Source organism: Rhinolophus hipposideros, assembly GCF_964194185.1.
Source record: "Rhinolophus hipposideros genome assembly, chromosome: 24".
Lineage (NCBI taxonomy): Eukaryota > Metazoa > Chordata > Mammalia > Chiroptera > Rhinolophidae > Rhinolophus > Rhinolophus hipposideros.
Window position 1 is genome coordinate 9963935 of NC_138070.1, and position 24039 is coordinate 9987973.

General features: G+C 33.4%; 1 protein-coding gene across 2 annotated transcripts in view; it reads right to left on the reverse strand.

Moving 5' to 3' along the window:
- MED13L (mediator complex subunit 13L) overlaps positions 1-24039 on the reverse strand; it is a 274693-nt gene that overhangs the window by 219207 nt on the left and 31447 nt on the right. For both annotated transcript variants that reach the window (XM_081037745.1, XM_081037744.1), the window contains exon 2: positions 22621-22858. In XM_081037745.1, coding sequence (XP_080893871.1) covers positions 22621-22858 — 238 coding nt within the window. The remainder of the gene's footprint in view (positions 1-22620; positions 22859-24039) is intronic.

Here is a 24039-nt window from a genome sequence, read left to right on the forward strand (position 1 = left end):
TGTACCAAAATAAGCCTCCAGAAATCCTGCCTGGGCTTAGGAAAATGTAAATGTGTAAAACTGGCAAGATCATGAATAAAGAAACCTCTAAATAAAGCTAATGGAAGTGGAGTGGCATTTATAAATGAAAGCTCATCAGGAGCTTTAGCTCATTTATTTAGCTCATCAAGATATATCATGTGAAAAGTGGACTCTGAAAAGCACGCTCAGGTTTACCACCTGAAGCTGTTAACTTGAAAAGCTCAGGATGGTTTTTATCAAGAAAACTAGTTCCTTAAAAAAAGTTTACCACCACTTCAAAAAGGAAGACAGGAAGAGGAAAACAGGGAAGGAAGGAAAAAGGAAGGGGCAAAGGAAGGACTTGGGGAAAACTTGATGATACTCTTATTAAAACCCCAACCAGAAGAAGAAGACTTCTTACCACATTCCTGGCTCAATGGTTTTCTGTTAAAACCCTTTTAGTGCCTCTTTCTTCAGATGGCATAAAAAATGGCCTTTCTGCCATTTCCAACCATTGCTGGTCGGCCCCCTAGACCAACACTGTCCAACAGAACTTTCTGTGGTGATAAAAATGTTTTGTATCTACACTGTCCAACAGGGTAGCCCCTTGCCACATGTGGCTATTGAGCAAAAAGGTGTCATGTGATTTAGAATCTGAATGTTTCATTTCATTTAATTTTAGTTAATTTAAATTTAAATAGCCACACATGGTAAGTGGCTACCATATCAAACTGTGCAACTCAAGTCAAAGTTGAGTAAGCCTGATATTTTATAGTCAAAGGAAGTTTTACTAACAAAACATAACGTTTAAGGTAGAAGGGCAGCTGATTGCCTCACAGAGGCACAAACTCACCGAAAAAAAGTTTTTCTTGAAGTACATCTATAAATATCTGCCGTGTAGGATCCTGAATATTGAAAGGTACACCCTGAAACTGCTTTACTTATAATTCAAGACAGCTGAATTTAGAGGTTAGAAATCATTTTTATGATATGTAGGAAAGATAAGTGACAAAAGGAAAAACAGAAAAATAAATAAATCTAGAAAGTTTCAAGATTTTGCTTAAGTTGAACCTTTTTAAAAAATAAAAGTAACAACTCATCACCAGTCCCAAACTGCCACTCTCTATATCCCTAGTTTAAAAAGTTCTCTTCTCAATTATTACCTATATCGCATTTTAATCCTTCGTTACACTCAGTTTAAAAACTGTTATACATGGCTGTGTTAGGAGCATTTTCTAATAGTAGTGTGACATATTCTTAAGAAGACTATAAAGCAACATAAGAACAGGACTGAAGTAGCTCTATAAAAAGCTACTGAAATTAAGTTCAAATAATGAAAAACAGGTTTTTGAAATGTTTATTAAATTTCGTGTATATATAACATTTTCTCTGAGGAAGCCATATCTATAAGGTAATCATATTATACCTCTGTAATTAAATTTTAAAATTTGCAAATAACATCCTCTTGGAAACCCATGAGATTAAGTCGCTAATTGTTTAATAATGATAATTAAGTTAATTTTTGTAAATGATTAAAGTTGACACTATTAGTATTTTTCTATTTGAACAACTATAACTCAAGAATAATTGATTAAAGTGAAATCCAGACTTCTAAGTATCACAGATTTCAATCCCACAATTTTCTTTGGGCTTTTCATCCAAGAATACTATGACAGTATTTCTTGTAAGTTGGCCTTTCTATTAGAAAGATTTTTTTTTAAAGCCAATTACAGATAGTTAAAATTATTCCATAACAGTACATATGGAACATGTTAAATAAAATCTACTTCTTCAACCTAATATGGTATTCAAATTTAATCTCCTGCTGCTCATATAACCAAAAACATAACAAAACCTTTAACCTACAGTCTAAGCAAAATACATGTAAAGAAAACAAAATCAATTATGTTCTACCCTAATAATCAAATTATACCAAACAACAGGCTTTAAATAATATCAGGAATCTCAGGTGATTCCTAAAAATATACAGTCCTAATAGACCACAAAACTACAGCAGAAAGAAGAGAGAGAATTATAACATACATTATCACCTTCCTTCTGAAACTAAAAATCCCAGTAAAAACTCAGAAAGTCAAGAGTTATACTCAAGGCAACTCCTTGACATGCTGCCATCAGGTCAAGCCGAATGCATCTGAGATGTTGCTATGGCGATCAGAGATGGCTATCCTAAAAACAAAAAAGCAACTACTACTGCCAATTACAGTCTTCGATACTAGGATCTAAACACAGATCCAACCAGCGCTGGGAGAAAAGCCATTTCATAAACGAAGTATAAAGCTCACCGCTCCCGTACTTTGCACGGCCTGGGGAGCGTCTACAGTTCAGGCTTCAGTTCTCACTCTCCCCCAACAAACTAAGCCAGCTTCCTTCCCACCAATTCCCTTTCACAAAGATGGAGGGAACTAAGGGGCTGACCGATGGATGGGAAGGCGAACAGGAAGACAAGGAGGGCGGGGAGACCTCCCAGCTATATTAAAAACAAACCAGGAGTTTTTACCCTTGAACTGCTTCCAAATCAAAGACGAGGCAAGTATGGAGGGACAAATATTTAAGTTTCAAAAAATAATAGTAACACTAAAATTATTTGCCAGTTTCTTCTGGAGGGCAAAAATTACTTTTCTACGCCATTTTGTAATTAATTCTTTCTAATGCCTAAATTGAAAGCTTCTAATTTACCTGCAAATAATCGTTACCAAGTAAGTAACCCTTTTATTTTAAGGGGCATATTTCTGGTGGAGAGCTCATTTAGTTACAAGTTAAAAAAGCCACAAATGCTTTCTGAAGTCTTTGCTCATAAGCCCAGAATTTAAAGTTCATATCTACCAAACACAACATTACATCTATCTTGTAGATCCCCTTTATAACCTCCACACACACACACACACACACACACACACACACACACACACCACCCCAAGAAAAAAATCCTGAGGTATCTTTAAAAATACAATTAAGTCACACAATAAAGTATAGGATTCCTTAGTAACGTAAACAATTCCAATGGATACAAAGTTCTGAAACTTTTTTTCAATCAAGGTGTCAAGTTAAATAACAACTACAGCATACCTGAAACTGAAACTAATATAATATTGTATGTTATATTTTAATAAAAATCTTAAAAAAAATACTACAAAATTATCCTGCCAATATGTTGTAGTCATAGTAACAAAAAAAGACTAAACTGTTTTTTGGACCATCTGACTCATCTAGTTATGCAATAACTCAGTTCTGAGAGCTAAGAGCCATTTAATAAAACTGGAAGTACTTACCAAGAAACCAGCTTTCTTCCCTTGGATTGTCAAAAGATACAAATAGAAAGAGAAAGAGAGAGAATGAAAGAGACAGAAAGACAGAGAGAGAACGAGTACTTGTCCAATGTGTGTTTAATGGATAAAATGTAAATCTAGCCTCTTTCCCTGCACTTTAGGTTGATTAATTTTAATATTAATAAATTAAAATTCACAAAAAGGTCAATATTTAAGTATCAAAAAACCATATGTGATTAAAAATATACAAAACAGCTATTTAATGGTTCCCACTGTATTTCACTAAAAAGGATGGAACAGACTCCTAATATTCTCCTTCCCACCAACTTCCTTATTCCAACTTATTTAATAGATTGCAGGCCAGATTAATCCTTCTAACTGCTCAAGACTCTCAAAAGATCCCACTAATTGTCTACTGAATGGTGGCATGTCTTAACCCAATAGTCAGGATCCCCCATGACCTGGCTTGAACCACCTTTCTAAACTTATTTCTTTTCTCTTGATCACAGCCTCTCAACAGCCACACTGAGATTCTAGCTAAGACCAATGCTTCTCTACAGTGCCTTGACCCGTGTTACTCACTGTTACTAAACTCTCTTTTCTCCCTCGTGCCCCTGAAACCCACATGTCCCCATTCAACTCTCTAAAGCATCATTTTAAATTTAATCTGGGTGGAACTACAGGTCAACTCTTCTGTTCCTCCAAAATGGTTCCTACTACATGATAAAATGCATTGTATTATTGACAGTCATCATTTCTACTACATCTAAAAACATCAAGAATCAATGTTTGTCTCAGGAAAGAAGAGGACAGAGATGCTTCTGGAGGAAGCTACGTCAAGGTCTCAAAGCAAATGGAAAAAGAGGAAACAATGCTAAAGGCTGCTCAAGAACAGCACATTTAGTTTAGATGTGTCCTGACTGGTGCTGTCAATACTGGGGGAAATAAGGAAAGCTCACTTTACTGGTCAATGTGAGGAGCACGCAAGCACGCTGAGATCCGACTCCATCCTCTTGCTCATCCTCACAAATATCCTGTTCAATGTAAGGGATACAGCTGCTCTAGAGAAATTTGGTTTGAGATGATAATTGTAGCAAAAAGCAACGTGCTATTACCTGTGTTTGAGTTGGTATTGAAAATCTGGAACAAAGATGTGTCTAACTAGAAGGGAGATCTGGTGTGTGTAATATGTTTTTAAGAAGTCATAATATATGCAAACATCATAATTTCAGCAAAATTGATAATAAGAACAGAAAGCTTTGGGCAAAATCCATTATCTTGGGCAAAATCCATTGTCTTTCCCTAGAAGAGAACTTTAATACTTTGACATTTTTGACAAAACTGACAATTTGGGAAGTCCTTCCCTTTAGCCTAATGGAATATTAATTGAAGACCCTCATTCCATTGTGTTGAAATGTTTACTCTCCCCCTCTAAAGGTTTTATCACTGCCCAGAAAAGACAGCACAACACATGAACGTGACTAAGAGGTTGCTTGGGCACCTATCCATTCATCATCAAATGTGCACTACTAACAAATATAATTTAAATTTAAGTTTTGATGATGAATATAACAACCTATGTGGGGAAGAAGCAGAAACCCATTGAGAGAAGTCAAGTTTTTATAAGCAACTGTCTTATGGTATTAAGGTCATAACATGGAAAAACTTAATCTGAGGAGGCAGGAGGATATAAATGACGAAGCAAATTTTTTAAAACTTTCTACTCTGGACCTGCAAATTTAGCTGTCTTGAACTATAACTACATCCTCCTTGAGTTTCAAACATAAGATTAGTAAAGTCCAATCATGCTCCTCCCACCAAAAAAAAAAAAAAAGTTCAGCCTGGAAGTCCTACTTGGTCAAGCATTTATCACCTTGTACTGTGTTCTTATCTAGCTGGCCCACGGCAGCGTACACTCTGAGAGAGCAAGAGAGGAGCTGCCCAGTTTACCAGTGAATGCCAAGTAACCTAGCATATTATGTGGCCGATGTTCCAAGTGCAATAATACCCAAAGACTGAATAAACAACATAAACACAGCATAAACAAAAAATACGCTTAAAACCTCACAAGCATCATGAGAATTGCTCCAAACTACGGTGCACTAATTTCAAATGTCATTAATTAAAATTAAATGAACAACTGACCCTGCGTTCCCAGCCCCTGAAGCAGTGACCATGTTGTCTGCAGCACACAGCACACTATGCAGCAGCAACAAATGCTTGTGGAATTGAAGTCTATTCCTTCCTTCCACCTCCAGATATAAGAGTTTCCTAACATAACTATCTAATTAGACTTTTTCTAATTAAACTTTTGCCAGGTCAGTTTAGGAACTACTGAATTGTATTTAAACCCAAAGGCGTTCCGTGATCAAATTTACCTCACATGATATTTTTTTAAAGCAGAAACAGAATGAAAGATGGGGTTTAAATTTTTACTAATTTTCCTCAATCTTAACCTAGCTCTGTAATTGTTGGCGGCGGGGGGAACTCTTTAAATCTATTATTTAATACATTGGGCAATTACAGTCCACGGCCCCGACATATAACAAAGTCAGGATCAGTTTTTACTCTGTTCCAAACAACACGCACCCAAAGACGACTCCTGCAATGCCAACAATTATGTCAACTAGCCAACACTTACAACCGAAAACATGCTTTTTAGAGCCAACATGCCTTTATCCTAACTCTGGAATTCGCAGTTCAGTACTCCGTGTACTTTTTGGCATTTTCCAGAAACTCAGTGTTCAGAAAACAGTTTCATACTAACACACCAACATTTTTTCTTATGACATTAAGACCATACTTTTGAGAAAAGGATAATGAAGTTGTAAAATACTCTCCAATTTCAAATTTCTTCTCCAAATAACCCAAGACAAATTGTGTAATTTAATGGAGTACTTATCAGCATTATGTAAAGCACTTAAGACTAGCAGTAAAATAGTCTAGTGCTGGTTTTTCCAAAGAAATGACTACATTTAGAATTCAATGGTAATTTATATTTTCCTCACTATTTTTGGAAATCCAAAAGCCCACAAAGAATAGCTTTAAAGACTTTTTCAATTATATAAAGCACACAAATAAACTGGATTTATATGTGTATACTTTTAAATGATCTAAACAAATGTATACCCTAAAATTTATATGATAGCTCTTACAAGTTAGAATGAAAAGGGTCAATGAATATAAAAGCCAATTCCGTGTATCATTTTAGTCAGTTCAAAATATGTTGGAAGCAGAATAGTAGCAATAATAAAGAAAACAGGCATTTAAATTTTTCTTTTCCTATACATAACTGGACTTATTTTCAATTTAACAGTACTGAATTTTAAAATATATATTCATGAAATACATATAAACATGAAAACTTAAATTTAAATTATATTTGTTAGTGCACATTTCTGTCACATTAAAGAAAATGTCTAACAAATTGTTAAAGGTGAAGGTCAATGTCTGTTTCTACCAGTGTTCCAGCATTACAACAAACTATTTATGGGGTAAACTTAGTAAGATAGATCAGCATTACAAATATAAAAATGAAGAAATAAATTTACTTCAGAAGAAAATAAAGATTTCATTCATTGTATGAATCTTTAAGTGATCTTTAGGGTTTCCTTACAAATGGATTTATGAATATAAAGATGGATTCATTTTTTTATGTTCATAATGTGACCTGAGTTAAAATCTCTGGATAACCATCAAACCAAACTTTCAGAAGCATTCATCTACTGTATACATTTTACTTTAAATTTTTGTGATTTCAGATTTATACCATTTCCAAGGCAAATTTATTTAGAGAGTAAAATGTTAAGACCAAAACTGAACAATGGTTCTTTTTAAAGAAGTATTCAACCTTTCAGTGCCTAAAGACTGAATTCCAGAAAGTTCCTCTCAAATTACCTTCAGCTGCCACAAAGCTCTTCATATAAATAACTAAAACATCTGTAAAGCTATCTACATGGTCAAAATTATAAAATATAGATTACCTTAGCTCTGTCAGTGCTGTTATAAACGAATCTTTTCACAAAATATAATCCAATAATCATGGAATAATTTTAAATCTCTATAAAATAATAATCTGAATTATTGTTCCAATGAATATATACTTTTCCCAAACTCTATTTTCTTCCACGCAAAGCTTTCCAAGAAAAAAAACTATAAAATCATTATTTATATAGACAATGTCCAGATTTCTCACTTCTTTCAGCTATCTAAATAGACAGACTAGATTTTTAAGAATCCTCTTTTAAGAAGAGGCTATAACTAGTCAAGGCGTTTTTTGCATTGATACATCAAAACTGGCAAGGTTAAAATTTATAGTGCACATGCTTGAGAATTAATTAACCAAATAATTTACCAGGTAAACTTTTGGGCACAAGACTTATAGCCTTGGGAAAACTAAAAAGCTGGAAAAAGCTGTGTAGTTCTGCTATTTAAATAAAAAAAGGGTGTCAATGAATATACTACTGAACTAAAAAGTCAGTGATCAGGGTGAAGTCCCTCTAGTGTTCATCTAGTTGAATTAACAATCTCAATGTGGTACAGACTGCTACTTATTTATCTCATAACTGCTAAATCTGTCCCACATATTAAATAAAAATGAATTTAATGAACAAAAAAGGTGCAAAAACGCATCAGCAAAATCTTAAATTGTCCTCTTCAAATCATTCAAGATTCTGAAAGAATAAATCCCAAACTACTTTCCACTGCAAAACTGATCAAGCGCCCAGCACGATGCCTAGCTCCTAACAAGTGAACTATAAATATTTGATTATTGTCTAGTTTCTAGTTTCAACATGTAAGTATTTCAAACAATCATTTATTCTTAGTTTATTGCTACTATAAAATTAGGTATAATAAGCATAAAGAAAACCTATCCTGCACTTAAAAGAATCAAATATCGAAGGAAAATTAGGCATAATATGGCACGTGACATGAACTGTAATAATAATCCTTATTAATCAAATATCCTTGCTAATTCTGGATTTGGTGATAATCAATAAAAAGTCCATCTAGTCAACTGATAATTAATACATACCATCCACTTAGTGTAATTTTGAAGGACTAGATCACAATCCTTACTTAAGACAATATGGGACATAATTTTAATTTTTAACTCTAAAATCCCTGCAGGTGTAAAGGCATAATAGATATTATCGATCATCAATCATCAATTATCAATCATCATTGCACAGACAAAGCCAGAAAATGGTCAGTTATGAAAGGCTGGGGTTTTTTTTGAAAATCAAAGCCTATATATAATTAAGATGATACTGACAACGTCAGGTGTAAAATAATTCAAATTTTATCTACAGATAGAAATTATGACCAAAACTATAAACTGTAAAATAAATTGATGAAGATTTAAATATTGTGACAGTGGAGCTCATTAAAGGGAAAGGATGACTGCGACATGCGTTTACACAGCATTTAAATCTATGAGCTTTTCATATTCACTTCATGTTATGTCATAAAATAAAGCTGTAATTCCCATATTATAGATAAGAATAAAAGACGAGCAAATCTAAATGACTTCTCTGTGATGACATATATCACAAGAAGAGGCATAGTGGGAATACTCAGTCTTATTTTCAGTTTACCTACCATACTTATCTTATGGTGTCTACCTCTCTAAAGGTAAATAAAAGAGAACAAGAGAACAGTAAAATTTTTCCGGGCCTCTGTTCCATTTTGCATACGTGAGGGTGAATAAGAGGGAGTAATCGACAATCCATGACCTATATTTCTGCTAAAAGCCAGCTCAGCTAAAGTCACCAATGCAAAAAAGAATGACAGATGGTTCCTGGCCACGAAGGTGTGACTCACTAATGATGGAATGGCTCTTCACACATGCTCTGAGAGATATGGCTGCATTACACATGTTGACAAACAGAAATTTCAACCAATACAGGAAATTTCAACTACCGTGGGTGTATATGCAAGTGCTTGCAGGCATCTTTGGAGGGACAGATCAACTTTGTTAACAGTGTTTGAAAAATGCCATTTTAAAGTTACAGAACTTGCAAAGTACTAACTTGCTATCTTAAATATTTAGAAAGTAGGTGGAACCAAAAGGCTATATTTATAACAATAGAAAAAAAGATGCATACATACTAATGCTAAAAAATGTCTATTAAGGATTTCATTGAAAATGTTTGCCTAAATCATGTACTAACTCGTTTTATCATATAATCTTTAGCCATTACATTTAAAGGAATTAGTAATTAATTCAGGATTTCAGGGTAAGAGAGGAAGCTTAATGAAAGCTTCTGGTCATTCGATTCTACAGTGAAACATGCAATTCCCAGAGCCTCTGCCAAGCATCTTAGCTAATCATTTCAACGTACCAAATATCAACTCTAGAGTAGGGCTGGCAATTTATAACATATGTAGGACAGCCAAGGTCATTCAATCCATGATATATTTATAAGTTAACAAGGCTTCTGACATATAAATATCATTAAGCTCTTTTACCCAATAAATTGTACTCTTTCATAACCCCTGTTCTACGAGATAATTAGAACACAGCTTTCTGCCAATTGCCCAAATCTACCTGCTCTCTACAACACTAATAAAAATAATTTATGAAAAATAATTCAATTAATGTTAATGAAACTTTTTAAACTATAAACTGTAAAAAATAAGCAACTGCAAAAAAAGGAAGAAAACTATCACTTTGTTGCAATATGAGGTTAAAAAGAAATCAATGCATCAAGAAAATCTTTCATATGTGGTCATATACTTCACTTGTAGCAGTCTTCTGTAAGAACAGTACGTTTTCCTATGTGACCCAGAATGCTGGGAGGACTTCATAGTATGCCTTGGTGCTAGACTGATAAGCTTTACACAAACTTCTATTACACTTATTCGTTTACTAATTAATTTATTCAACAAACATGTGCCAGGAATGATGCTGGTCCTGCAATTACAATGATGGGCAACAGTCAGATGAAGGTCCTGCCCCTCCATGCTGTTTACAGCCTACAGGGAACTTCCCATCTAGTCCTACTAAAAAATTTCTCAAAACCCCAAACTATTAGGTTGGTGCGAAAGTAATTGAGGTTTTTGCCATTATTTTTAGGCTTTTAAACCGCAATTACTTCTGTACCATCCTAATAGCTACCACATTAAGTCCAAACTTCTTTGCCTAGCGTTTAAGCTCCATCACCATCAGGCACAAATACACATTTTCGATCAACTTTTCATCTTTAACTCTTCTCCAAGAGGTATTCTAAATTTTCGTACTCTGTCTCCTTACACATTCCATATATGTGAAATGTCCTTGCCCTGACATATCTGTATGTACAAATACCCAAATTGTACCCATTCTTTAAAGGCTCAGTTCAACAATCAGCTCTTCCTCAAAGCTCTGCCTCCTTCCATCTAACTTCAACCACATTGTGTTCCCCTCATAGGACAGCTATAATGCTCTATGGACACATGCTATCTCCGCTAGGCGACTGTCAGCTTCTGAAAAACAGAATATGTTTCTCATTCATTTCTCTATTGTACACAGCACCAGACACAATGTTGAATAAATATACAAGGTTAACTGCAAATATAAAAGATCATAAAACAGTGATAACACTATAAAGATGAAAGAATGTTTTTAAACATCTTTCACACATTATTTTATCAGTTACACACTATAAATTAAATTCGTGGGCAACTGAGCTGAATCAGCACTGACCCCAGGACGTCACATGAAAATGTTTTTGCCCCCGCCCCACCCCACCCCTCGAATCATCTAGCTCATTGCCTCAACCACACTAGGAATCAAATTGATATCTGTGCATATCTGGACTAATCACTAATAATGGTATATTTAAGTCATTTGACCATTTTTTGTAATGATATGTGCTTAAGGAGGCTGGGTTGGGGGGGGGCGGGATGTACATTTAAATCTGTTTGAGGGCTCTGACTGGCTCCTGGTTAATGATGCCTTTACTGCAACAATGGGGAGAACTGCCCCAGCCATATTTGCTACTCAGATCAAGAGCCACGGTCTTTGTTACGCTCTTCATGAAACCAATAAATGGCATGATGAATTTTTTTTCCCATAATAGAGTCATTGTCAACAAATGCTATTTCCTTCCTAAATAATCAGAGTTGTATGTAATTTGTCCAAGGATGCCAAGGCAGGTATTCTTTCCATTATTATCTGCGAGATTACTTTTAAAATAAATTTTAAATATATTGCCTGAAACTGAACTGAGAGTATCTAATTTTTTCTTTTAGACTGAATTTATTTCAATGTGAATAACATGTCCTTTAATAATAGCGAACATCAGAACTGCTTACATTCAAACAAGTCCAAGATTACCTGTGAAGAAATAAAATAATCTTAATGAAAAGACCTCATCTTGATGGGGTTCACATTTCCCTATTCAGGCAGTCATTCCACAAATATTTACTATAAATTTCCTACCCGTGTCAGAAAGTAAGGCTTCAAGAAGATTAACAAAAAGTCTTACCTCTTCCCACTCCCAAGGCTAGCAAAATCATAAGTAATTTGTAAAATGGAAGATATTTTACATATGCCATTATAGTAGTAAACAGAAGGAAGAAATTACTAGTAACAGGCTTGTGAACACTCTAACCTTCATTTTATCACTGTATACACACAATCTTTGTCAATACAAAGACACTTCTTCTTTATCTAATTTTTATCTTACTCTTTTAAAAAAATTTGAAATCAATCTAGTTCTGCTGCATGATTAACTACAAGCTGGAGGGTATTATTCTACCACAATACCCTGGCAACCAGCTCATATTATTCAGTTACACTATCAGAGAAAAAAAAAAAAAGAACTAATTGTATGATCATGTGGATATTGTAGAAGCCCTTTAGTTCAATCCTAGATGGGCCTCAAGAGGATAATGCTTATTCTGTTGAACTCACTGCCAAATCACAATATGAAAGAGCCAGGATCAAAATAAGACCCAATTATACAAAGAGTGCATTTTATCAATGTCGGGTTTATAAGAAATAGGTATGTGGCCCAGTACTTGTGGAAAATTGTTCAAAAATATTTACATAGATGGAGCTTTAAAGAAAATTATCGAACACTTACTAGCCATGATGATATTCAGTGAGAATCTCTTCAGGTAACATCAGGACAGTAGCTCAATCATGAAATACTTAAAGCAACAGAATCCAATCTCGTAATTCTCTAGTGCTGAAAACAAATTTCTAAAGTGTTCGGATCTTTTGGGTGGCGAGGAGAAGCATATTTATATGTTTCTACCACAAAAAAACCTTAGCTCCTTGTGATGCTCGTGGCTAAGTGTGTCTATATCAAGTTGTGTACCATTTGCTCAAGCATCAAAAAAACAAAACAAAACGGAAACTATGTAGAAATACTTTTTCAAACAATCATTCATGAAAGTTAAAAACAGATATCTATAAACTGGTTTAGACTGCTATACTTTAAATAAGTCCAGAAACTATGCAACTTAATGAACTAAATCGTAGCCTCAGCAACCACCTCCTGCGTCACCCAATAGTTACCCTGTTCTTTTACTATAGATTTCTGAACTTTCAACATCTGGAACTAAAATAATAGATCTATAAAAAGAATAGAGAGGGGAAAAAGACCACTAATGACAACACATATGTAATTCTAGCATTTCAAAAACATCAATAAGATACTTTAGAAAAGCAAACAGTAACCTTAAATATTAAGTCTAGATATTCAAATGTGTTGTATTTATGTCGTTTTTATTACTCTAAAACTATTGTTATTCATTTAATTCCCTGTTATCAATTTGGCGTGTGCTCAATTCAGAGGATCTAGACTAAATGTAACATTTGCCAAGTGTCATAGAAAACATTTAAAATCAAAAAAGAAAAGTCCTCCATCCAGAATTACGCAAGCCAGTGTTCTTTCTTAAGTACTGAAAATAGATGTGATTTGATATAAGTAGAATTGTAACAGTTATGTGCATCTTATTTTAAAAGGTTTGGTCAAGTTGATTTACTCATTTTAAATGGCACAACCACACACTTTCATGTTATATGTAGCTTTGCAGCCAGTAACAGTTTCAATTTTAAAAGAATACAAAATATGGGTTTGGGCTCCACTATGACTAAAGACATAATTAAGTCATGGACTTTTTCTAAGGTTCAGTTCCCCTTTGGGTATGCTAATTTCAAGAGCATAAATGGGAGAGGACACTGACAGTCCTCTCAGTGATAACCCACCAAAAGCATTCCAACCTTCTTCCTTCCTTAAAAAGTCCAAGTTTTATTTTAGGGACTTTTTGTTTCACCTTCTATATAAAATACTCTAAACAGCAAAACTGCTCTGATGCCATTTGAATATGTCAGCAATTAATCTGCTTGTAAATTTGTAATAAAAGGTGCTTTTCTCTGTAATTTTGCAATTTTATATCTCTATCATTTGATTTTCATGTTCAAATACCGTATTTTGCCATGTATAATGTGTACTTTTTTGCCCAAATTTGTGAGGGAAAAATAAGAATGTACATTATAGATGGGTAGTACTAATTCTTTATCTATATAAACATTAATTCTTTTATTTATGCTTATGAGTTAAAGGTTACTCTAGAAATCAATAACGATATCCTTATGCAAAATACCCTGGAATACGATAATCAGTTTTATTGAACTTACCACGAACTTGCTGCAGTGAAGATTTCTTGGCCTTCTATGATGTGTAAATATTGTAAATTTGTTACCAGGGCATAAAACTACTTGTACCTTATATCTCTTCTTGTGTTTTGTAATTATTTGTTAATAATTTCTTGCACCATAATATGTTAAAAAAATGAATGCTAAAATTCCTTTATAATACATAAAACAGGTGTCTAAATATAAACAAATAAAAATTTGAATTAAAAAATTAAAATGAAGGGCCAAAAACATTTGAAGGGCCCATGTTCTGGGCCAAAAACATGGGTGTGCATTGTACACGGGAGCACATTATACTTGGCAAAATACAGTACATTAATATTTTCCGGAAGTAATTAAGCCCTAAAATTCTACTAATACCTTAACCTTTTCTCCAATTTACTACATTAGGATTCTTACATCAACCTCCCTAAATAAGATAAAGGTAAGAAATTGTTTTACTGGGCAAAGAAATCTTTATATCACCTTCATGTACAAGAATCTCTTCTAAATCTCAAAATTATCTATTAAAAAGCAAGATTGTGAAATAAGACATACACAAACAAGGCGAGAATCAAACAGGCTATCCTTAAAATTGCTAGACTAAATACTTATATTTCAATCATAATGGATTCATTACTGAAAGTATTTACACATTAAGAGGGAAAAAACTGCACTACACCAAATAACAGTTTACCTAGTTTTAGGTTAATTTTCCACCCTACTTGCTCCAGTGGGGACTTTAATACCTCTTTAATGGGGGTTTCACTCATGTTTACTTTAACAAGTAGGTAACTTTATATCAATGCAAAAATATTAGATCATAATACCTGTATTTACCAAAACATAAATCTCCCCCGCCAAAATCAACTGATTAGATTCAACTCCTCCCTAAAGCAACAATCTTTAAATTATAATTTTTTACCAACTGTTTAATTTTCATTTCATTAGAACATAAGCTCTTTACATGCTATTTCACCACAATCTGTATAAATGTCTCATTTTTTATAGAAAAAACTAATTACATGGTTCAGTAAGTTGCCTGTGGTAGGTAGCACATCGATTTTATTTACATTCAAAAGTTAGACTTTAGCTTGTTCTCTCAATTTCAAGCACATTTAGCTTAATAATTCTATCTAATCCATTAGATCTTTTTCTATTCTTCATATGAAAGAGTTCTGAAGTCATTAGGATCGTACCATAATTTTACAATATAAATTTACTGCTTACCAAAGTCTTAAGTATTTCGTTTTCTCTTTTAAAGACATAATTTGTAATTTTCTATTAAATCTAGTATTTCACTAAGTATGCAATACAATCATTTGGATAATCACCAAACAATGGAAAACTATATTATATTTTATATTTATATTACTATTTTATAGCTTTAGCAAACGAACTCTTTCCAACTAAACACAGAAAACAGAAATACCATAGTTACTTTAAAAAATCAGAAATTTTATATGAAGATTTGAATAATTTAGAAACTACTTAGATCTAGCTACCATTTACTACTAGGCATGTATGTCCCCTAAAAGTCCTTCTTACAAAAAACAAATATATTTTTCAATTATGATCCACAAAGTAACAAATATGAAAGTTAAAGTAAAATTTACTTTTCAGGTACATTATTTTAATCTCCAAATTAATATCAATGTAATAACATCTCCGTATAAATGTTGATACATAAAATATTATAAATCTAGAATGGAGAATGATATAATTCACCTGTTTTTAAAATCACCAGAATTTTATAGAAAAAAGAATAAATTCAAACAATATAAAAAAAATTATTTTCCAATTTAGTCAGAGATTAAGTTTAACTGACCTCCAATAATGAAAAAACAGATATAAAAACAGGGTGGAAAGTCAGGGATCAGATTTCATCTTAAGGAGAAATTTTCAAACTGAATAACATTTTACATAGAGGTACTTTCATTCCTGCCAATTTTGTATGTTACTTGCACAGAAAGCAAATTTTTCGTTTCAATTGAGAATAAACCCATTTACAATGCTGATTAAAATTATTTCATTTCATTTAGTCAAAGATAATCAGAAATCATCAAAATCAACTGAAAATTCAGACTGTAATAAGATACACAGTAATATATTCCTACATACTTACTACCTATAATTTTAGAAAATTCAATGTCAACTTTTTTTAGTATGCTAAACAATAAAGGGTTATTAATTTTCAGAATTTAATTTTACCATCATAATTTGCCTTTGCTGGATCTTGAATATTTTTCTTGTCTTCTCTCCTCTGCCCCACTACTTTCCTGTGACTTAAGAATGTAGTCTTCATTTGACCTTTTAACTGCTTTTACAAAAGCAAATGGTTCAAGAAGTTTTCTGTTGTTTTTAAACAGGCTCAAGTTAGCTTTTTCCTCAAGACAGAGTGAAAAGCTATTGGGGAAAAAGATATTTACACAGTCTCAAAGTTTAACCCCAAATTTACTTAATAAGTACAAAAGTAAAAGGGTATCTTTAAGTTGGAGAAATCTGGCAGATACTACCTTAACCAAGTAATCAAATTCAGTAGGATCAATATTGGGACAAACTGACATGATGTGTTTCTGATGTGACGCCACAGAAAGTACACATAACCTAGTCATAATTCTTGCCAAAAATGTTTAACCTGAGTCTCATCATGAGTAAACAATTAGACAAATTCAGAATATGGAAACAGTGACAGGATAACTGAACTGTTCCCTTCAAATAACATCAAACATCATGGAAGAACACACAAAAAAATGGTAACTTGGGGAATGTTCTAAATTAGAGACAAGACATTTAAATGCGACATGTTATCCGTAACTGAATCCTAGATTGGGAAGGAGGAAGCTATAAAAGGCATTATTGAAACACTTGAGGAAATCTGGATATAGGCTGAATCTTAGATTATATCAATGTTAAATTTCTTGAGTATGATGATAGGATAATGGTTATGTAGGAAAACGTCCCACATTCTGATAGGAATTACATGGGAGTTAGGGGTAAAGATTCTTGAAGTTTGAAAATTCCCTTCAAATCATTTAGGCAGAAGAAAAGCTTTATATATATATATATATATATATATATATATATATATATATATATATATATGTGCATGACAATATTCTTCAAAATAAAAGGTTGAGGGGAGGGAGTTAGGTATTTCCTGGAGACACCTAAAACAAGAATTACATCAATCCCAACATTTGAGATTACAGATTACAATCTGTTCCTACAGATTATAATATTAGCGAACTGGGTCAGTCACTCTCTTTTCTTAGCCTTCCTCCCTCCCTACAGAGTGCCCACTTCTTCCAGAGGCTTGCAATCAGTTCTGTGGTATAAACAATAGTTTTAGAGTGTCTTAAATTCTCTTACACTGGTCACAGTCAGAAAACCTGACCCAGTTTTCTTAGCTCTCTATGGTCTGATGCTGTCTTTGCAATGGTCCACACCTCTTGGCATAGGTGGTAGCGCCCTGGAAAATGGGGGGAAATCAATACTTATGACTCTAAGTATAATAACAAAGAATAACAACACCATTCTGCCCCTACACTGATAATAAAGCCGATTCCTAAGACTTCTAATATTGATATTGGGGCAATCATTTTTTTTAGAGGTGGACAGATATATTCCCATTATCATTTACATTTGTCTTAATCAAAATGAAAAGAGATAGCACAGATATACTAAAACTTAAAATTATAGACAGTGCATAAATTTCTTTACAGAACATACACAAAATAACATGGATATTTCTACCTCCTTGGGAATAAAATCAAAAGTAACATCAATTTTAACTAGGTTTCAATCTCCTCACATCATGAAATCATTTAAAATTTTAAGTATATGTATTATAAATCAACTTTCTGAGAGTACTATGCTATATTAGAACCATATAAGATACTTCATTCATTCAACAAACATTAAGTACACACTAGACAGACACTGTACATTATTTCTACTGGACTGCGGGGGCCTCTTGATACCTTGGGTGAAGCCATCACAAGTCTGTGCTTGCTCTTTGTAGCATTTTTGGGTTTCAAGCTTGCATGGCTTTCCCACCACTGACTAACAGACTATGAAATGGCTGTAAGATTGTGTTTATACAATGATTCTGTTTGGCTGATTAAGAGAAGTCACTTTAGCATACTGTATTAATCTCTAAAACTCAAAGTGAAAATGTGGGAAGGAGCAAAAAGAACAAAATTATGAAATAAAACTGGAGAAGAGACTATTAATATTAAAGTTCAGTACATAATTATTAGTATTTTTAAATGTAAATAAATCTGTATCCTAAACAGAATGTTTAAATTCATAGCTCAATTTAGAATAATTTATTACAATGTTAAGGTCTTTCTGCTCGTATTCATCTTGTGTATAACTTCCTAATTTTTTGTTTCCTGATCAGAAACGCACAATTCCTCAAAATTTCAAATTAAGTTCAAAGTCTTCACCCTTACTTAATGTACTCCACACTATACCCAACCTTCCCACGCTTTCAGTCTCCCTATTTCCATCAACCCTAAGCTCCAGACAAACGTGATCTCACCACACTTCACTCACTGACCACCGGTTCTTCCTCGGACTAGGACAAGTCCCACCGCAATCTAGACAACTCCTACTCTACCCTGAGACCCACCTCCGACCTCCCCCACCCTGGGTGTCCCAGTCATTTTCCTCTCCATTCTTCCCCGAGGTGGAATCTGACAATTCTGCGGGATCCCATAACTTCATGATTTACAGCTGTTAATTATGATACTCCACTGTATCATAATTATGGGTTCATTTAACTACCCCAATAAGACTGAACTGCTTAAAGAACTCATTTCACATACTCAGGACTGATCACAGCTCTTGCCTAACAGAGAGTGAACAAACAAACCAGAAACCAAGGAAGTTATCAACCCTTGGCACTAAGGCTCACCTGGCGCTCTTGTTACACGTTTACAGAACACATGCTTAGTTCTGGAATTGAATGTCTTCCCATTTGGAAAGCAGTCAATCTACTGCATTTCTCATATACTTACAATGTTCTCTGCATTATATAATTTGTGTGCTTGTCTTATATCCTCTTTAGACTATAAACTTATCAAGGGTAGAGATTACATCAAAGCCCTGCAATTGGCCCCACTGATGCGGCTACTCAGAGATGATGACACCACGAAGGGCGTGCACATATATTTAGTGTTCAGCCAGCGCCTTGCTTCCACACCATGGGGAGAAGGCGAGCAAGTTACAGATCTAACTTACAGGATCCAAGAGAGTCAAATCTTAAAGTCCTCACCTCTTTATAAACAACTTAAGATTTGCTATGAAACTTTGTTTATAGTGTTAAGTTTAGACGAATTTCATACGAGCAGGGGTATCTTCAATGCTCTAACATTTTATTATTCCCAGTTATTCTACCCAAACTTTAAAACTCAAATTCAAAAATATGATTACTTCAACCAAAAAGTGTACTTTAAAAATATTTGACAAACATTAGCAAGCACTGAATGCTATCCAGAACAGACCAACTGTTTAAAAAATGCCAATGTTTTCATTTTGACATAGGAATTAATTATTGCCATCATAGTAACAGCAGCAATAATTACAATTATAGATTCTTCTCTGTGCTATTCTAAGTACTTTAACTTCTTTTTTTTTAATCCTTACAACCCAACTTACAGTGAGGAAACTAAGGCACCGCTAAGTTAAATAACTTGACCAAGAATACACAGCTAACTTGTGACCAAGCAGGGATTCAAACCCAAGGCTATGCTTTGAACCTCTATGCCATACAATATAAACTGCAATTACCCAAACAAGAACCCAAAAGTGTTTATCCAAGTGGCAGGGACAGGCTATAAATGTGTTTTGTCTTCTCGCAGACTACTTTACAGACATTTCAAGCACTTAAACAAAAAGTCTAAGATTATAAAACCAACTTGTGTGTGTGTCCTATGGGATTATTCTCTATAGGGATACTTTATACATTTAAATCTAAGATGATTGCTTTGGTGTTATATTTTAGCATTAGGTTTCTTTGTAGTATGCTATTCTGGGTACACACTGTAAAGACAAAGTGAAATACCCAATAACATAACTAAAAAGCATTTTAAGAAACAGTAAGTAAAATGTTCCTATAACAAAAATGTTACAAATAATGGTACCATCGTGCTTAATGTAACAGGGTTTGCTACAATTTATTTTACCCAAAATGAAAGGACTCTTACACATGTTAGTAGAGAAGGAAATAGATTCCAAAATATCCTCAATTTGTCTGACTACCAATTAAAATATCCCCTGCATAGCCTTAATTTTTTTCATGATTTGCTCTACCTGTCATATTCTCCCCTCACCTGATACAAAGTTGTCTATACGCCTTGTTTTTTAAACAAAGTTTCAAATATTTCCTAATATTACACTGAACCGTATAAAATTACCTTCTGTAACCATTTTTATCTACAAAAATAGACACTTCATATGCTCCCGTCTAGTAACTTTCACAAACTCAATATATTAAAAACAACACATGTACTTAACGAAGTTATGATTGTCCCATCACTGTAATACTTTCCTGGGGCACACAAAGGAATAAATAGTTTACATAGTTTTTGGACTTAACAGGAAGGAATATAAAAGGTTGTTATTCTCATGAGCAAACATTCACAATATATTGTTAAGGAAAAGGACTGAGTTACTTAACAGTATGATACCAATTTCATTTATACATAAAAACACCAAATATTAAAACTCTGTCTTAGACTTCCGGATTATTGTTTCTTTGTTCTCTTCATTTGGCGGTTCTGTTTTCCTAATTTTCTAATTAAAATGTAGTATTTCTGTAATTTATAAAAACAACTTAAAAAGAAGTTAATCTTTGCTGAATTCTTTACCACAAAAATACTATATTAATGAATCTTCATATGCAATCTAAGGCAACTATTACAAATTTAAATAGCCTACATCTTTTTGTTAACTCATTAACAAAGTCCATGAGAAATAACACAATAATTCATTAAGTTATTTCTAAGAACACTGATCATGTGCTTTGTTGATATGGTTAAATACGCTATACATCAACTAAACAAGCCAAATTAACAGTTGGGTTTGGCTTCGTCATCATTAAAAAAATGATGATTTGCACTAACAAATAAAGGCCAGACGAAAAAGTTAAAACATAAGGGATCAACGTGGAGCAGAAATGGAAGGAAATTAAGAGACAGAAACAATCATTTAAAATAAAGGAAAAACTAAAATAAGCAAACAAAAATGCTATTTTCCTCTACAAGTGTAAAAATGTTTACAACAATAAAAATGTATGTTTTTATACTTAAACGGACAAATATAGATGTTATAAGTACCTTCTAGGAAGTATCTTCTTTTAAAATTCTGATAAACGGAATCCAGATGTTTGAAAGTAATTTTACCTGAGCTCACTGCTAACTACATGAAATAAGCTTTGAGAAAATATGTAAGTTCTGAGATTTTGCTGATTAACCAGCTAAGTAAAGCAATCTTACCCAGAATGGGTTCTTATATTTATAAACCAAATACTTTTTTAAAATATGGTGAGAAAGGTTTGAGCTGAGTAGACAAATGGACCATAAGGTAAACAGCTCAATTAGTCTGCTGTGGTTTACTGCCCTCTGGCTGTTGCGGCAGGAGAGATCACAGATAAAAAGTGGCTGCATATAAAAGCAAGGAAGGTGTCAAGCAGAAGTTGGCAGGAAATCCTTTAGGCTTGAGAACAGACCCTCAAATATACATTAAAGTTAATTTTACTTCTTCCTTTAAAAAAATATTAAACATATCAACTAACAAAACATTCCGAACACTATATGAAATTTTTCAACCACAAATTAACAAAACAGAGTAGTCTGGACATAATAAAAGTTGGCTCTTGAAGACTAAATCAAAAAGAGTTAATGTTCTACCCTAACTAACGATCAGAATTAGTCTTGATTTAGAAAAATCCCTCAGCATACTAGAGGGAAACTTTTAGGTAAAGAGGTAAAAACTTTTATCAGAAATTCAAAGATATTGATAAAATTTCTTCCAGTTATAAATCTGTGGTAGATACAAAATGTACAGTTTAGAATAATGAAACTCCTATGGTAATTCAAAGTTTTCAGGTATCAGATGTAATCCGAAGTCAAAAATCAGGCAACATTGGAACAAATATTTCCTGGAATCACCTATTTACATAAAAAGCATGAACAAAACAAAGAAAAACTTGCTACACCAAAATCAGACCTAATCCTTTATGTTTAATCTTTCTTCAAAACACTAGCCAATGTCATCTCATAATTTTGTCCAATAAGGCCAGCTAAGTTTCTCTTATCACTTTACAATTTTCCACCAGAGTTCTGCTGGCAATGAACCACAACAGCCACAGTCCAAGAAAAAATGATTCTGTTCATTTCACTGACTTGCTAGTAATTACAATTCAGTATCATTTTAAAACAGGGGGTCTTAGCCTCATTTCCAACCCAACACACTCAGGAGACACAATGCTTCCCTTTAATAATAGTGGCTCACATGGTTCTGATTTCCAGCATGACTGGGAAAGAACAAGAGAATTTGAAAAACATGGAGGTGAAAAGAGGGGTGAGAGTGAGGATGTTCCTTTGAGAGACACGCCCAGTATTAACCTCTTTGGAATTTATCAGTGTTCAAAAAATACATGATGCAAATAATTTTTAAGAAAAAACAAAACCTTACCCTGCAGTTCATGATGTATTACACCCACTAGGTTGGGTTCGTCTCCCCACCAGAATATCCATAACTCTTTGCAATCTGGTTTGACATCACGGCGCCACACACACAGCAAGTTGGCTTGCAGACAGCGGATGAAACTTAACAGGATTGGATCATCTTGGGCTGGGGCTGAAATTATGGGTCCACAGTCCCCATGCCCTCCAAAATTGTACCTACGCCATTTGATTCCCGTGAGTTCAGCCTGGAAAAAGAAAAGAAAATTACAAGAGTTTTGATTTTTCTTTTTAGTTACAGAACACTAAAAGCAGGCTTCCACACAGATAAGCAAATCTACTAAATATTTACACTATGCTTCACATCATAAAAATTTCTCCCACTGAAGAATATGTGTCAATTCTTCTTGATTTTAGAGAAAATTCATTTCTTCCTATCAAGGTTTCTACATAGCTCTGTATATTAAACACCAAAATACAATAAACAAATGATCATTATTTCCTGTTTAACCATTTTTACCTATATTTTTATAGGAACTTCATTTACTATAAAGTTTCTCTATATAAAACTTTTCTACATTATTATTCCTTAGTTGATTCATCAATTATATTTAGAAATCAGATAACAATTAAAAAATAAGTGTAGAATTGAAATAATTTCTTCCTAAGAATTTCCTTAATTTCTTCCCATCCAGAAGCCATACAGTTCAAATCCTTTTGAATCAAGGAAACAGCTTGCAATAATACCCCAGTGCTTCATTATGAACAAATAAGCTGCTAAAAAAACTGATGCCAAGTTATCAATAATTTATTCATGTTATTTAACAGCTAGCACACAGAAAAACTTTGTTTCTATAACAATTCCCTAATGTAGTTTATCTTTTGTTTTTTTAAACATTTTAAAACATGGGAACTTCAAACCAGTTTGGCAGCAGAAACTGTATCTTTGTTCTGTTACATAGATTTGTATTTTAAAATTTCTGAAATCTTAGGTTTAAGAAACTAAACTTCAAAGATGTTTCAAAACAAACAAAAGTTTAATTTCTTACTTAAGTAGCTATAAATTACAACAATGTATTCAAAACTGGTAACAAAACTGATTCATAATATAATTCTGTACCAAACAGTCCATGCGTCTTTACATTCATTCACTCATGTCCTTACTCATCTTCCCACTCCCCACCAGCCACCACCACCAACAGTAATTTTTGTGAACAAGTTGTTTTTCAAAAAAACAAGTACCACAGGGTAGAAAAACAACCATTTCTTCTACTAACATAAATGAAACAAATTTAAAGTGCTAAACAGTCACTATAATGAACACATTTTAGAAAAACAATATCAATTTTTTGATCCAAAAGAAAGCTTTACTTCAACGCAATGTTTCCAAAAAATAATAATATCCAACTAAAATTATCTGAAATTCAGT